Below are 13,154 nucleotides of genomic sequence, written 5' to 3' on the forward strand. Positions count from 1 at the left end.
TGCCTCTGTGGCGGCCTCTCCTGTCCCCCCCCTTACCTCTGTGGCGGCCTCTTCTGTCCCCCCCCTTGCCTCTGTGGCGGCCTCTCCTGTCCCCCCCTTACCTCTGTGGCGGCCTCTCCTGTCCCCCCCTTGCCTCTGTGGCGGCCTCTCCTGTCCCCCCCTTACCTCTGTGGCGGCCTCTCCTGTCCCCCCCTTGCCTCTGTGGTGGCCTCTCCTGTCCCCCCCCTTGCCTCTGTGGCGGCCTCTCCTGTCCCCCCAGTTGCCTCTGTGGCGGCCTCTCCTGTCCCCCCCCTTGCCTCTGTGGTGGCCTCTCCTGTCCCCCCCCTTGCCTCTGTGGCGGCCTCTCCTGTCCCCCCAGTTGCCTCTGTGGCGGCCTCTCCTGTCCCCCCCCTTGCCTCTGTGGCGGCCTCTCCTGTCCCCCCCCCCGCCTCTGTGGCGGCCTCTCCTGTCCCCCCCCTTGCCTCTGTGGCGGTCTCTCCTGTCACCCCCCTTGCCTCTGTGGCGGCCTTTCCTGTCTCCCCCCGCCCAACGCTTGCCTCAGTGGCGGCCTCTCCTGTCCCCCCTTCCCCCGCTTGCCTCTGTGGCGGCCTCAAACCCCCCCCCACGGCTTGCCTCAGTGGCGACCTCTCCTGTCTCCCCTGCCACACTCCCCCCACCCCAACCTCTGGCAGCCTCTTCTGTCTCCCCCACCCCCAGCCTGCCTCGGTGGCGATGGCGGCCTCTTCTGTCTCCCCAGCCCTCCCCTTCCCCCCCCCCCCTCCCGATTTGCTGATTCAGGTCGAGCTTTGCCCCCCAGCAGCTTGGCGTTGTGCGGAGCACCTGGTGGAGCACCTGGTGGAGCAGACGTGCTGCCTCTTCCTTAGTCTGGGTTCCCTCCCCGCCGGGAGGTCAGAGCTCCCGGGTTGAGGCGTCGCCCGGTGTGTGTGTGGGGGGGGGGTGGCATCTCCACGCACATCACTTTTCATACTTTAGAACATCGGAACTTCCCGTATCTTCTCTGCTTACAGGAGGTTCGAGGAAAAATTAAAATAATCAGGCCATTTTTGATTAACAGGCAGGTGCTTCCCTCATTCATGCGGCTAATAACGACCCAGCTCTTTTCATTTAAGAAGCTGGGATAGGATATGTAGATTCGCGAAATCCAAAAGGTATTTGAAATGATTTTTTTTTTTTTTTTTTTTTGCAAGTGACCTGGGCAGGCAGTCGGGGGATCGGAGTTCTCTGAAATGCTGTGGCTCTTCAGGTTTGGATTCCACATTCTGTATGTGTGTGCAGAGCTCAGGCTCTGTGGTCATGGAAGATGAGGCAGGTGCCTTAGTCCCAGCTGCTGGGAACTGAATCTACGGTGTGTTTTTGATGTCGTTGACTTTTCAATCACAGAGTCTTCAGGAAAAAGGAAAGTTATCATCTGAAGAAAATGCAAATGACTCTGAAGTTCCATCCTCTTCTGGCATCGACTCCTCCAAATCTCGGGACAAAGATGTCAACGAAGGTATGTTGAAATGATTGACCACCTCCATTAAATATTAAGAGTACCTAATAACGAAAGTCTTATTTTTTTTTCCATTGCAGTGCTATTCTGTTATTTACCTGGTGTCTCAGGAGCGTAGTGCATCGTGTAACAGGTGCTCAATGAATATTTGTTGAGGTATTGAATATGGTAATGGTTATTTTTTGGAAAAGTGTTTCTTTGTTTTTTTTTTAAGATTTATTTATTTGTTTTTTAGAGATTTTATTTATTTATTCATGAGAGACACAGAGAGAGAGAGAGATGCAGAGAGACAGGCAGAGGAAGAAGCAGGCTCTATGCAGGGAGCCCAACATGGGACTCGATCCTGGGTCTCTAGGATCACACCCTGGGCAGAAGGCAGACACTTAACCACGGGGCCACCCAGGGATCCCCAAGATTTATATGTTTATTTTTATTTCATTATTATTTTTTAAAGATTTATTTATTTATTTATTTATTTATTTATTTATTTATTTATTTATTTATTTATTTATTTATTCATGATAGAGAGAGGCAGAGGGAGAAACAGGCTCCGTGCAGGGAGCTCGACATGGGACTCCATCCCAGAACCCCAGGACCACGCCCTGGGCCAAGGCAGGCGCTAAACTGCTGAGCCACCCAGGGATCCCCCAGATTTATTTATTTTAGAGAGAGCATGCCTATGTGGGACTGGGAGAAGGGGCAAAGGGAGAGAATCGTCAGGCAGACTCTCCACACAGTGTGAGCCATGCTCAGCCAGGTTGCAGGACCGTGAAATGATGACCTGAGCCGAAATCTAGAGTCAGTGGCTTACCTGGCTGAGCAGCACAGGTGCCCCCGTGGAAAAGCGTTTCAGATTGATATCGGTATTGGGAGCCATTTTAGAATCATTGTTTCTTAAATTGGCCCTTTAAGTTACTTATTAATCACCTCCAGAGGGTACCCCACCAAATTGTAATTAATGGCTTGTATGTTTACACAAAGTGGCTTCCAAACTGCTGCTTTAGTTACAGGAGATAAGATAGGCCAGAGTGGAAGTCCTTTTGGCTGTGCAGATGGGTCCTCACCCGCAGTGTCAGTGTCTTGGTTTGCGCCTCATTCTGGGATCCATTCCTCAGCTCTGCATGTCCAGATACTAGATTTGGTTCCTCCCAAGCTAACGAAAGCCATCAGAGTCTAACTGATGAACTAGTGTGCAGATTGATTAATTTTCAGCGACTGATATGCCTCCCTCGTGATCAGAATACTGGTAATAGTTCATAGTATCCATTTACCCATGACAAGTTAACAGGGATACTGGGAGCTGCCCCCAAGAAGTGGCCATCGGGCCCTCCCTTAATTGAGTCTTGCTTTTAATTTCATTTTCAGTTCATTATTGCGGATAGAAAACTACAATTTTTGTTTATTGACCTTGAGTCCAGGAACTTTGCTCAATTTATGCATTCTGGCAGTTGTACATACATGCTTTTGGATCTTCTTCATATACGATCACATCCTTTGTGAATAATGAGAGTTTTATTTCTTCCTTTCCATCTTTATACCTTTTCTCTTTTACATTATCCAGGACCTCCAGCAAAATGTTGAAAGGAATGGTGATAACAGCCTTGTCTCATTCCCAGCAGCTGAATAATTCACCATTAACTGTGTTTGTGGGAAGTTTTTTGTAGATACTGTTTATCAAATTAAAGATATTCCCTTCTGTTTCTATTTGACTAAGAATTTTTATTAGGAATGAGTATTGGATTTTATCAAATGGTTCTTATCAAGATAATCATGATTTTTCTGCTTTTTCTCAGTTCCTGGAATAAGTTTTACTAATTGGCAATATTATATTTTACAGATTTCTTTTTTTTTTTTTTAAAGAATTTTATTTATTCATCAGAGACACAGAGAGGCAGACACAGGCAGAGGGAGAAGCAGGCTCCATGCGGGGAGCCCGATGCGGGACTCGATCCCGGGACTCTAGCATCACACCCTGGACCAAAAGTAGATGCCCAACCACTGAGCCACCCAGGCGCCCTACACATTTCTTTTTATATTTATTTTGAATGTTCAGAATTCTTAAAGATAGTTGTTATTGATTCCGTGAGAATGATTACTTATTTGTTGCTCAGAATATGTGGGTTTTTAAAAAATTTTATCCTTCCTTAAACATATTTACGATCCCAATTATCCAACATTCTCAATGTGTCTTTCTTCAGGAGAAATGTCAGATGGAGTCAGTAAGTCAGTTCACAAGGTCTTTGCTTCCATGCTTGGAGAGAATGAAGATGATGAGGAAGAAGAGGAAGAAGAGGAGGAGGAGGAAGAAGAAACACCTGAGCAGCCCACTGCAGGCGATGTGTTTGTACTGGAGATGGTTCTCAATCGTGAAACCAAGAAAATGATGAAAGTAAAAACTTATTTTAGTATTTATAAGTGGAATGTAAAACTGTGACATAGTAATTGAAAAGTTATACATATATTTGGAAAGAATTCAAACTATGAGAAAAGAAATATGAGACAACTATTACTGGTTTCGTAAGTTTCATCTTAGAGATTTTTAAAAATGCAAAACCTTAATTTACGCATGTGTCAAAATGTACTTTTTTTTTTTTAAGATTTATGTATCTGAGAGGGAGAGCAAGTGAGAGAGAGCATGCATGAGGCGGGTGGGGAGAGGGGAGGGAGGAGACCTCAAGAAAACTCCCCACTGCTGAGGGTGGGCCCATCTCATGACCCTGAGATCCTGACCTGAGCTGAAAGCAAGAGTCAGACACTTGACTGACCTAGCCACCCAAGTGCCCCAATTTAACCAAGTGTATCCTGAGTAGATAAATTTGGAGGGAGGAGGATCTTCAGAAAGTTATAAGAAGTTTCTTGGCACATAAATCGATTTTGCAACATCAGGTTTTACATTTGTTCTAATTAGTAATTAGTGATTTCTGGCCACTTTGATTTTTGCTTTCTTCATATATTTTACTGTGCTTTGAATTTTCTACTATAGGAAGTTTGCTTTTCATTTTAGTTTCCTGAGGTATTCCTTTTTGGAGAATATTTTAGAATAACTTTTTTTTCTTTCCTGAAGTTAATTTTAGACTTTTTCCTGAAATACAGACTTTAATATTTATGAGTCAGAATTGTAGTTACCCTTAGGTGTCTGTTTAGAATTTTGAGAAGTTTTAGAGGGAAATTTCATTTTCATTATCTTCTGCATTTACTAATTTGGTTGGAATTGAAATCTCAGATATTACCATATTTTAGCTAAATGTCATCTTTTTCCTCTGCAGGAGAAAAGGCCTCGAAGTAAACTTCCCAGAGCTCTGAGGGGTCTCATGGGTGAAGCCAACATTCGCTTTGCTCGAGGAGAACGTGAAGAGGCAATATTGATGTGCATGGAAATCATAAGACAAGGTGTTTTTTGTGGGGATTATGGATAATAGCAATTCAATAGTGTGACTTTTAAGACAAATGGCCAAACACTTCACCATACTCTGGGTTGGAGGTGATTGTTCTGGTAGTGATATGCCACTTTCCACATTGAGTAGAAGTCATTACCAGGAAAATGAAAATCCAACTATGACTCCGTGAAATATCATTAATATTTATTGAATATTAGGCTTCTTTTCTGTATTTGTTTTTCAGTGTTTCATCTTGGGGTTTTAGGCTTTGGAAGCGTTAGTCTTAAGTATGGCAAGCACACGTTAAAACCACTTAAAAAGTGTTCTTTTTTTTTCTTCACTTTCCAGATTAGGCAGAGTTGTATTATTTTAATCTATTTTTTGGTAAAAGATACAATTTATACTTACCATCTTTCTTTAAACTGCAAATCTTGGGTATATTGAAGGATATCTTCAGAAGTGGCTTTTTGACTAATCATATTTATTATATTGGTTTCCTGATGTGTCGATGCCCTGCATGGCGACTTGGGTAGTTGCAACACAGTGAGCTCTTATCTTTTCATTGTTTCAGCATTTCCTTTAATCTGGATGAGGGTCCTTTTAGAAGTCTTTTTCTTCTTCGTTCATTTTAATTTTTTCATCATGCTAAATGTATACTTTAATCCTCGTCCCCTATTTCCTCCATCCCTCTACCCACCTCCCCTCTGGTAAACATCAGATTGGTCTCTATAGTTAAGAGTCTGTTTCTTGGTTTGTCTCTCTCTCTCTTTTTTTTCTTTCCTCATTTGTTTTGTTTTTTTAAATTCCACATATGAATGAAACCGTAATGGCGTTTGTCTTTCTGATTTATTTTGCTTAGCATTATACTCTCATTTTATCCATGTTGTTGCAGATGGCGAGATTTCATTCTTTTTTATGGCTGAGTAGTATTTCATTGTGTGTGTGTATACACAATGTGTATACATGTAATTGTGTATATATAGCTGTGCATATATACCCGCATTGTACGTATATATACGCATGCACACGCACATACACACCTTTATCCATTCATCTATCAATGGACACTTAGGTTAGTTCCATAGTTTGGCTATTATAATAATCCTGCTATAAACGTCAAAGTGCACATATCCCTTTAATATAGTGCTTTTGTATTTTTTGGGTAAATAGTAGTACAATTACTAGGTCATAGTGTAGTTCTATTTTTGATTTTTTTTTAATTTTTATTTTTTAAGGAACCTCCATACTGTCTTCTCCAGTGGCTGCACCAGTAAGCATACCCATTAGCAGTGCATGAGGGTTCCTTTTCTCCACATTCCCAACACTTGTTTCTTGTGGTTTAGATTTTAGCCATTCTGACAGGTGTGAAGTGATACCTTTTTTGCTTTCCATCCTGTTTGTGTCTCTGGCCATCTGGATGTCTTCTTTGGAGAAATGTCTATTCATGTCTTATGCCCATTTTTTAATTAGATGATTTGGTTTTTGGGGTATTGAATTGTATCATTTCTGTATATGTTTTGGATACTAACCCTTTACTGGATATGTCATTTGCAGATATCTTTTCTTCACTAGGTTGCCTTTTAGTTCTGTTGATTGTTTACTGTGCAGAAACTTTTTATTTTCATGTAGTCCCAATAGTTTGTTTTTGTTTTTATTTTTCTTGCCTCAGGAGACATATCTAGAAAAATATTGTTAACAGCCGATGTCAGAGACATTACTGTCTGTGCTCTCTTCAAGGATTTTTATGGTTTCAGGTCTCACATTTAGATCTTTAATCCCTTTTTTGTGCATAGTGAAGAAAGCGATCCAGTTTCATTATTTTACTTGTAGCTGTCCGGTTTTCCCAGTACCGTTTTTCGAAGAGACTATCCTTTTCCCATTGTATATTCATTCCTCCTTTGTTGAAAATTAATTGCCCATATAATTGCATGTTTATTTCTGGGTTTTCTATTCCATTCCATTGATCTGTGTGTCTATTTTTATGGCACTGCCATAGTTTTTAAATTACTACTGCTTGTAGTATAACTTGAAATCTGGAATTGTGATACCTCCAGTTTTATTTTTCTTTTTTCAGTATTACTTTGGCTATTTGGGGACTTTAATGGTTCCATACAAATTTTAGGATTGTTTGTTCTAGTTCTATAAAAAAACGCTGTTGCTATTTTGATAGGGTTTGCATTAAATATGTAGTTTGCTTTAGGTAGCATAGACATTTGTTCTTCCAATCCATGAGCATGGAATGTCTTTTCCTTTCTTTGTAATGTCTTGAATTTCTTTCATCATTGTTTTAGGTTGTCAGAGTACAAGTCTTTCACCTCTTTGGTTAAGTTTATTCCTAGATTATTTTATTGTTTTCCGTGCAGTTGTAAATGGGATTCTTTTGTTTTCTTTTTCTTTACCTTTTTTTTTTTTTTAAAGTAAGTCTGCACTCAGCATCAGGCTTAAACTCATGACTCTGAGATCCTGAGCCACATGCTTTACTGACAAAGCCAGCCATGTGGCTCTTGGATGGTTTTCTTAATTTCAGTTTCTGCTGCTTCTTTAGTAGTATATAGGAGTGCAACAGATTGCTGTATGTCAATTTGTATCCTGTGACTTTACTGAACTCATTTATCCATTCTACTAGTTTTTGGTGGAGTCTTTAGGGTTTTCTAAATACAGTATCACGTCACTTGCAAATAATGAGAATTTTACTTCTTCTTACCAATTTTGGGTGCGTTTTCATTATGTTGTCTAATTGCTGTGGCTAGGACTTCTAGTACTATGTTGAATAAAAGTGATGAGAGTGGACATCATTGTCTTATTCCTGACCTTAAGGGGAAAGTTCTCAGTTTTTCACCATTGAGTATGGTGTTGGCTGTGGGTTTTTCATATAAGGCCTTTATTATGTTGAGATATGTGCTCTCTAGACCTACTTTGCAGAGGGTTTTTTGTCAGGAGTTGATGTACTTTGTCAGATGCTTTTTCTGCATTTATTTCATCCTTTATCTTATTGATGGTTGTTTTGCAAATATTTTTTTTTTAATTTTTAATTTATGATAGTCCCAGAGAGAGAGAGAGAGAGAGAGAGAGAGAGGCAGAGACATAGGCAGAGAAGCAGGCTCCATGCACCGGGAGCCTGATGTGGGACTTGATCCCGGGTCTCCAGGATCGCGCCCTGGGCCAAAGGCAGGCGCCAAACTGCTGCGCCACCCAGGGATCCCCTGTTTTGCAAATATTGAACCATCCTTACATCTTGGGAATAATCCCACTTATCACAGCATATGATTTTTTTAATATATTCTTGGATTTGTTTTGCTAATATGTTGAGGATTTTTGCATATACATTCATGAGAGATATAAGCTTGTACTATTTTTTTGTAGTGTCTTTATTTGGTTTTGGTATTAGGGTGATAATTGACCTCATAGAGTGAATTTGGAAGTTTTCCTTTCTTTTGTATGTTTTGGAATGGTTTGAAAAGATTAGAAATTAACTCTTTAAATGTTTAGTTGAATTTGCCTGTGAAGTTATGTAGTCCTGGACTTTTGTTTTTTAGGAGTTTTTTGGTTATTGCTGCCATTTAATTGCGGCTAATTGGTTTGTTCAAATTTTCTATTTTTTCCTGCTTCAGTTTTGGTAGGTTTTATGCTTCTAGGAATTTATCCATTTCTTCTAAGTTGTCCAGTTTGTTGGCATTTAGGTTTTCATAATATTCTATTACAATTGTTTGTATTTCTGTGGTGATGGTTGTTATTTCTCCTCTTTTATTTATGATTTTATTTATTTGCATCTTTTTTTTTTAATGAGTCTTGCTAAGGTTTATCATTTTTGTTGATCTTTTCAAAGAACTAGCTCCTGGTTTCATTGATCTGTTACATTGTTTTTTTTTTTAGTTTTTATATCATTTATTTCTGTTCAATCTTTTTTTTTTTTTTTAAGGTTTTATTGTTAGATAATCCCTATACCCACTGTGGGGCTTGAACTCACACCCTGAGATCAAGAATCACATGCTCTACCCACTGAGCCAGCCAGGCACCCCTCTGCTCTAATCTTTATTATTTATTATTTCCTTCCTTCTGTTGGGTTTTTTTTTTTTTTTTTTTTTAACTCCTTTAGGTATAAGGTTAGGTTGGTTATTTAAGATTTTTTTTGCTTCTTGAGGTTAGCCTATATTGCTATAAAATTCCCTCTTAGAATGAATCACTTTGGCTGCATCCCAAAGATTTTGGAGCAGTGTTTTTTATTTTCATTTGTTTCCATGTAGCTTTTTATTTCTTCTTTGATTTCTTGATTGATCCATTCATTGTTTGGTAGCATGTTATTAGACCTCCATTATTTGTGCTCTTTCCAGATTCTTTCTTATAGTTGATTTCTAGTATTCATAGCATTGTGGTCAGAAAAGCTGCGTGGTATGACTGCTTTTTTTGAATTTGTTAAGGCTTGTTTTGTGGCCTAATATCTGTTCTGGAGAATGTTCTGTGTACACTTGAAAAGAATGTGTATTTTGTTGTTTTAGTACAGAATGTTGCAAATATATCTTAAATCCATCTGGTCTAGGGTATCGTTCAGAACCACTATTTGTTGATTTTCTGTTTGGATAATCTGTCTATTAATGTAAGTGGAGTGTTAAAGTCCTCTACTATTATTGTATTACTATTATTTCCTTTATGCTTGTTATTAACTGCTCTATGTATTTGGGTGCTCCCATGTTAGGTACATGAATATTTATAATTGTTACATCCTCTTGTTCGATTGGCCCTTTATTATGATATAGTTCTTGGTCTCTTGTTAGTCTGTCTCCTGTTAAGTCTTTATGTTATGTTATTTATTTATTTACTTATTAAAGTAATGCTCATACCCAACATGGGCCTTGAACTTACAACCCCAAGATCAAGAGTTGCAAGCTCTACCAACTAAATCAGTCAGTGCACCACAGTGTTTGTTTTGTTTGTTTGTTTATTTATTTATAAAAAGATTTTAAAATTTATTTTAGAGAGCATGCATGGAGGGGAGGGAGAGGGAGAGTCTTGAGTAGACTCTGCACTCAGCACTCAGCATGGAGCCTCATTTGGGGTTTGATCTCACAACCCCGAGATGACAACCTGAGCCGAAACCAAGAGTTGGACACTTAACCAACTGTGCCACTCAGGTGCCCTCCCACAGTCTTTGTTTAAAGTCTGTTTGTTCTATATAAGTATTGCTGCCCTGGCTTTCTTTTGACATCCGTTTGCATGATAAGTGTTTCTCTGTCTCCTCACTTTGAATCTGCAGGTGTCTTTCAGTGTGAAATGAGTCTCTTATAGGCAACACATAGATGGGTCTTATTTTTAATGCATTCTGTCATCCTTTGTCTTTTGACTAGAACATTTAGTCTATTTGCATTGAAAATAATTACTGATAGGTATTTTTAACTATTTTGTTACTTGTTTTGTGGTTGTTTCTATAGATTTTCTCTGATCCGTTCTTGTTCTCTTTCATGGTTTGTTGGTTTTCTTTAATGCTATACTTTGGTTCCTTTCTCTTTGTATTTTTGTATATTTTTTGTATATCTGTTACTTGTTTTTGATTTGTGTTGGCATAGGGTTTTTTTTTCTTCATTTGTTTTTCTTGAAGTTCGATTTGCCAACATATAGTATAACAGCTAGTGCTCATCTCATCAAGTGCCCTCCTCAGTGCCCATCACCCAGTTACCCCAATTCCTACCCACCTCCCCTTCCACAACCCATTGTTTGTTTCCCAGAGTTAGGAGTCTCTCATAGTTTGTCTCTCTCTCTAATTTTTCCCACTCAGTTCTCCTCCTTTCCCTTGGGCATAGTTTTGTATATAACATCTTCTGTATATAGCAGCCTATGTTAAGTAGATGGTCACATAAGTTGAAATCCATTCTTTACTCCTCTCTCCACCACGTTTTAGGTATATGGTGTCATGTTTCACATCCTCTTATGAATCCCTTGACTAATTTTTACAGATTTATTTTATCACCTTTGTGTTTTTTACTTTTTACGCTCTCACTTAATTATTTACCTTCCACTTAAAGAGTCCCTGTTAATATTCTTGTAGGACTGGTTTAATGGTAATGAACTCCTTTAGTTTTTCTTTGAGAAACTCTTTATCTCTCCCTCTATTTTGAATGATAACCTTACTGGATAGAGTATTCTTGTCTGCAGACTTTTCTCTTTCAGCACTTTGGATATATCCTAACACTTTCTTATGGCCTGCAAAGTTTCTACTGAAAAATCTGCTGATAGCCATATAGGGTTTTCCTTGTATATAACTGTCTTCATTACTCTTGCTGCCCTTTTTTTTAAAAGATAGATTTATTTATTTATTTGAGAGAGAGAGAGCAAGTGAGCACAGGGGGAGAGCCAGAGAGAGATGGAAAGAGACTCCCTGCTGGGTGTGGAGCCTGATGCAGAGCTCAATCTCATGACCTGAGCCAAAATCAAGAGTCGGACGCTTAACCAACTGAGCTATCCAGGCATCCCTTTTTTTGCTGCTTTTAAAGTTTTTTCTTTACCACTACTTTCTGCCGTTTTAATTACTATTTGTCTTGGTGTAAACCTCCTTGGGTTGAATTTTAGGGGGATCTCTGTGCTTGCTGGATCTGGACATCTCTTTCCTCTTCGAGATTAGGAAAGTTTTCAGCTATTAATTTCCTCAAATATTCTGCCCCTTTGTCTCTCTCTTCTCCTGAGATCCCTTTATTATGCATGGTATTATGCTTGTTGGAGTCATTGAGTTCCCTAAGACTATTCTCAGTCTGCATAGTTTTCTTTCCTTTGCTCAGCTTAGTTACTTTCTAGTACTGTCTTCCAAGTTGTTAATTTGTTCCTCTGCTTCATCTAGCCTGCTCCTTATTCCATCCAGTGTATTTTCTTTCTTTTTTTTTTTTAAGTTGGCTCCATGCCCAGCATGGAGCCCAACATTGGGCTTGAACTCATGACCCTGAGATCAATACCTGAGCTGAAATCAAGAGTTTGATGCTTAATCAACTGAGCCACCCAAGCACCTCAATCATCAAGTAGATTTGTAATTTCATTGATTGTATTCTTGATCTGTGATGGATCCTTTTTTATCTCTGTGTTAAGGGTGTCATTGATGTCTTCCACTCTTTTCTCAAGCCCAGTGAGTATCCTTATGATCATTACTTTAAATTCTCTATTGGGCATATTACTTATATCTATTTTGCTTTGATCTCTTGCTGTAGTTTGGTCCTTTTCTTTCATTTGGGCTTTTTACTTTCTCTGCATTGCCAGCTTCCTCTCCACTGTGGACAGCTCCATCCATTTCTCTCCCAGACTGTGTCTTTTTTTTTTTTTTTTTTTTTTTAATTTATTTATGATAGTCACACACAGAGAGAGAGAGAGAGAGGCAGAGACACAGGCAGAGGGAGAAGCAGGCTCCATGCACCGGGAGCCCGACGTGGGACTCGATCCCGGGTCTCCAGGATCGCGCCCTGGGCCAAAGGCAGGCGCCAAACCGCTGCGCCACCCAGGGATCCCCCCCAGACTGTGCCTTTACCATTCCTACTTTTTTCATTGTGGCCTCTTCTTTACTTTTTTTTTTTTTTTTTAAGATTTTATTTATTCATGAGAGACAGGCAGAGACACAGGCAGAGGGAGAAGCAGGCTCCATGTAGGGAGCCTTATGTGGGACTTGATCCCAGGACTCCAGGATCACACCCTGAGCAGAAGGCAGACACTTAACTGCTAAACCACCTAGGCGTCCCCTCTTACCTACTTTTAATTGTGGCATTTGTTCTGCCAGTCTTCAGATCATTTTCTGAGTTATTTACGCTGATATGAGTGTTATCTAGTTGCATCCATGGGACGAGGCAAGGTTGGAGTTCTCCTCTACCAACTTCCCAGCCAACCTTCCTAAAAGTCTTAACATTTCCTGGATTGGGGCATCTGGCCAGCTCAGTTGGGTAGAGCATGCAACTCTTGATCTTGGGGTCATGAGTGCAATCCCCAAGTTGGGTTTAAAGCTTACTTAAAAAAAAATTCCCAGATTACTCATTAGAATAATTTGAGGTTGCTGCCTTTTCTACCCCATCAGAAACAAAATTAAGCAAAATTTTCCTGAGTATATTTTGTTTGGTTCCTACTTTCCAATATTATCTGTTCCTTTATGTCAGTTTATAATTATTTCTTTTTAACAGTAATCTTTGATTTTAATACTTTGTGATCTTAGAACTTCATTTCAAAAACATTTCAGAAAACTGTGCACTTTTATATATCCTCAGTTTAGGTGCGGTTTAGCTGTCCTCAGTCCTTTCATCCCATATGCCTGTAGTTGTTAGATC

At 39.7% G+C, this 13,154-nt stretch overlaps 1 protein-coding gene across 2 annotated transcripts in view; it reads left to right on the forward strand.

The window, feature by feature from the left end:
- GTF3C3 (general transcription factor IIIC subunit 3) overlaps positions 1-13,154 on the forward strand; it is a 42,080-nt gene that overhangs the window by 4,416 nt on the left and 24,510 nt on the right. The window contains exons 2-4 of one of the 2 annotated variants that reach the window (XM_072812704.1): positions 1,381-1,492; positions 3,691-3,881; positions 4,759-4,882. In XM_072812704.1, coding sequence (XP_072668805.1) covers positions 1,381-1,492; positions 3,691-3,881; positions 4,759-4,882 — 427 coding nt within the window. Of the gene's footprint in view, positions 1-1,187; positions 1,493-3,690; positions 3,882-4,758; positions 4,883-13,154 lie in introns of both variants that reach the window. The other variant, XM_072812705.1, reaches the window with a different exon arrangement.

Source organism: Canis lupus, chromosome 36 (assembly GCF_048164855.1).
Source record: "Canis lupus baileyi chromosome 36, mCanLup2.hap1, whole genome shotgun sequence".
In the NCBI taxonomy this organism is placed as follows: Eukaryota; Metazoa; Chordata; class Mammalia; order Carnivora; family Canidae; genus Canis; species Canis lupus.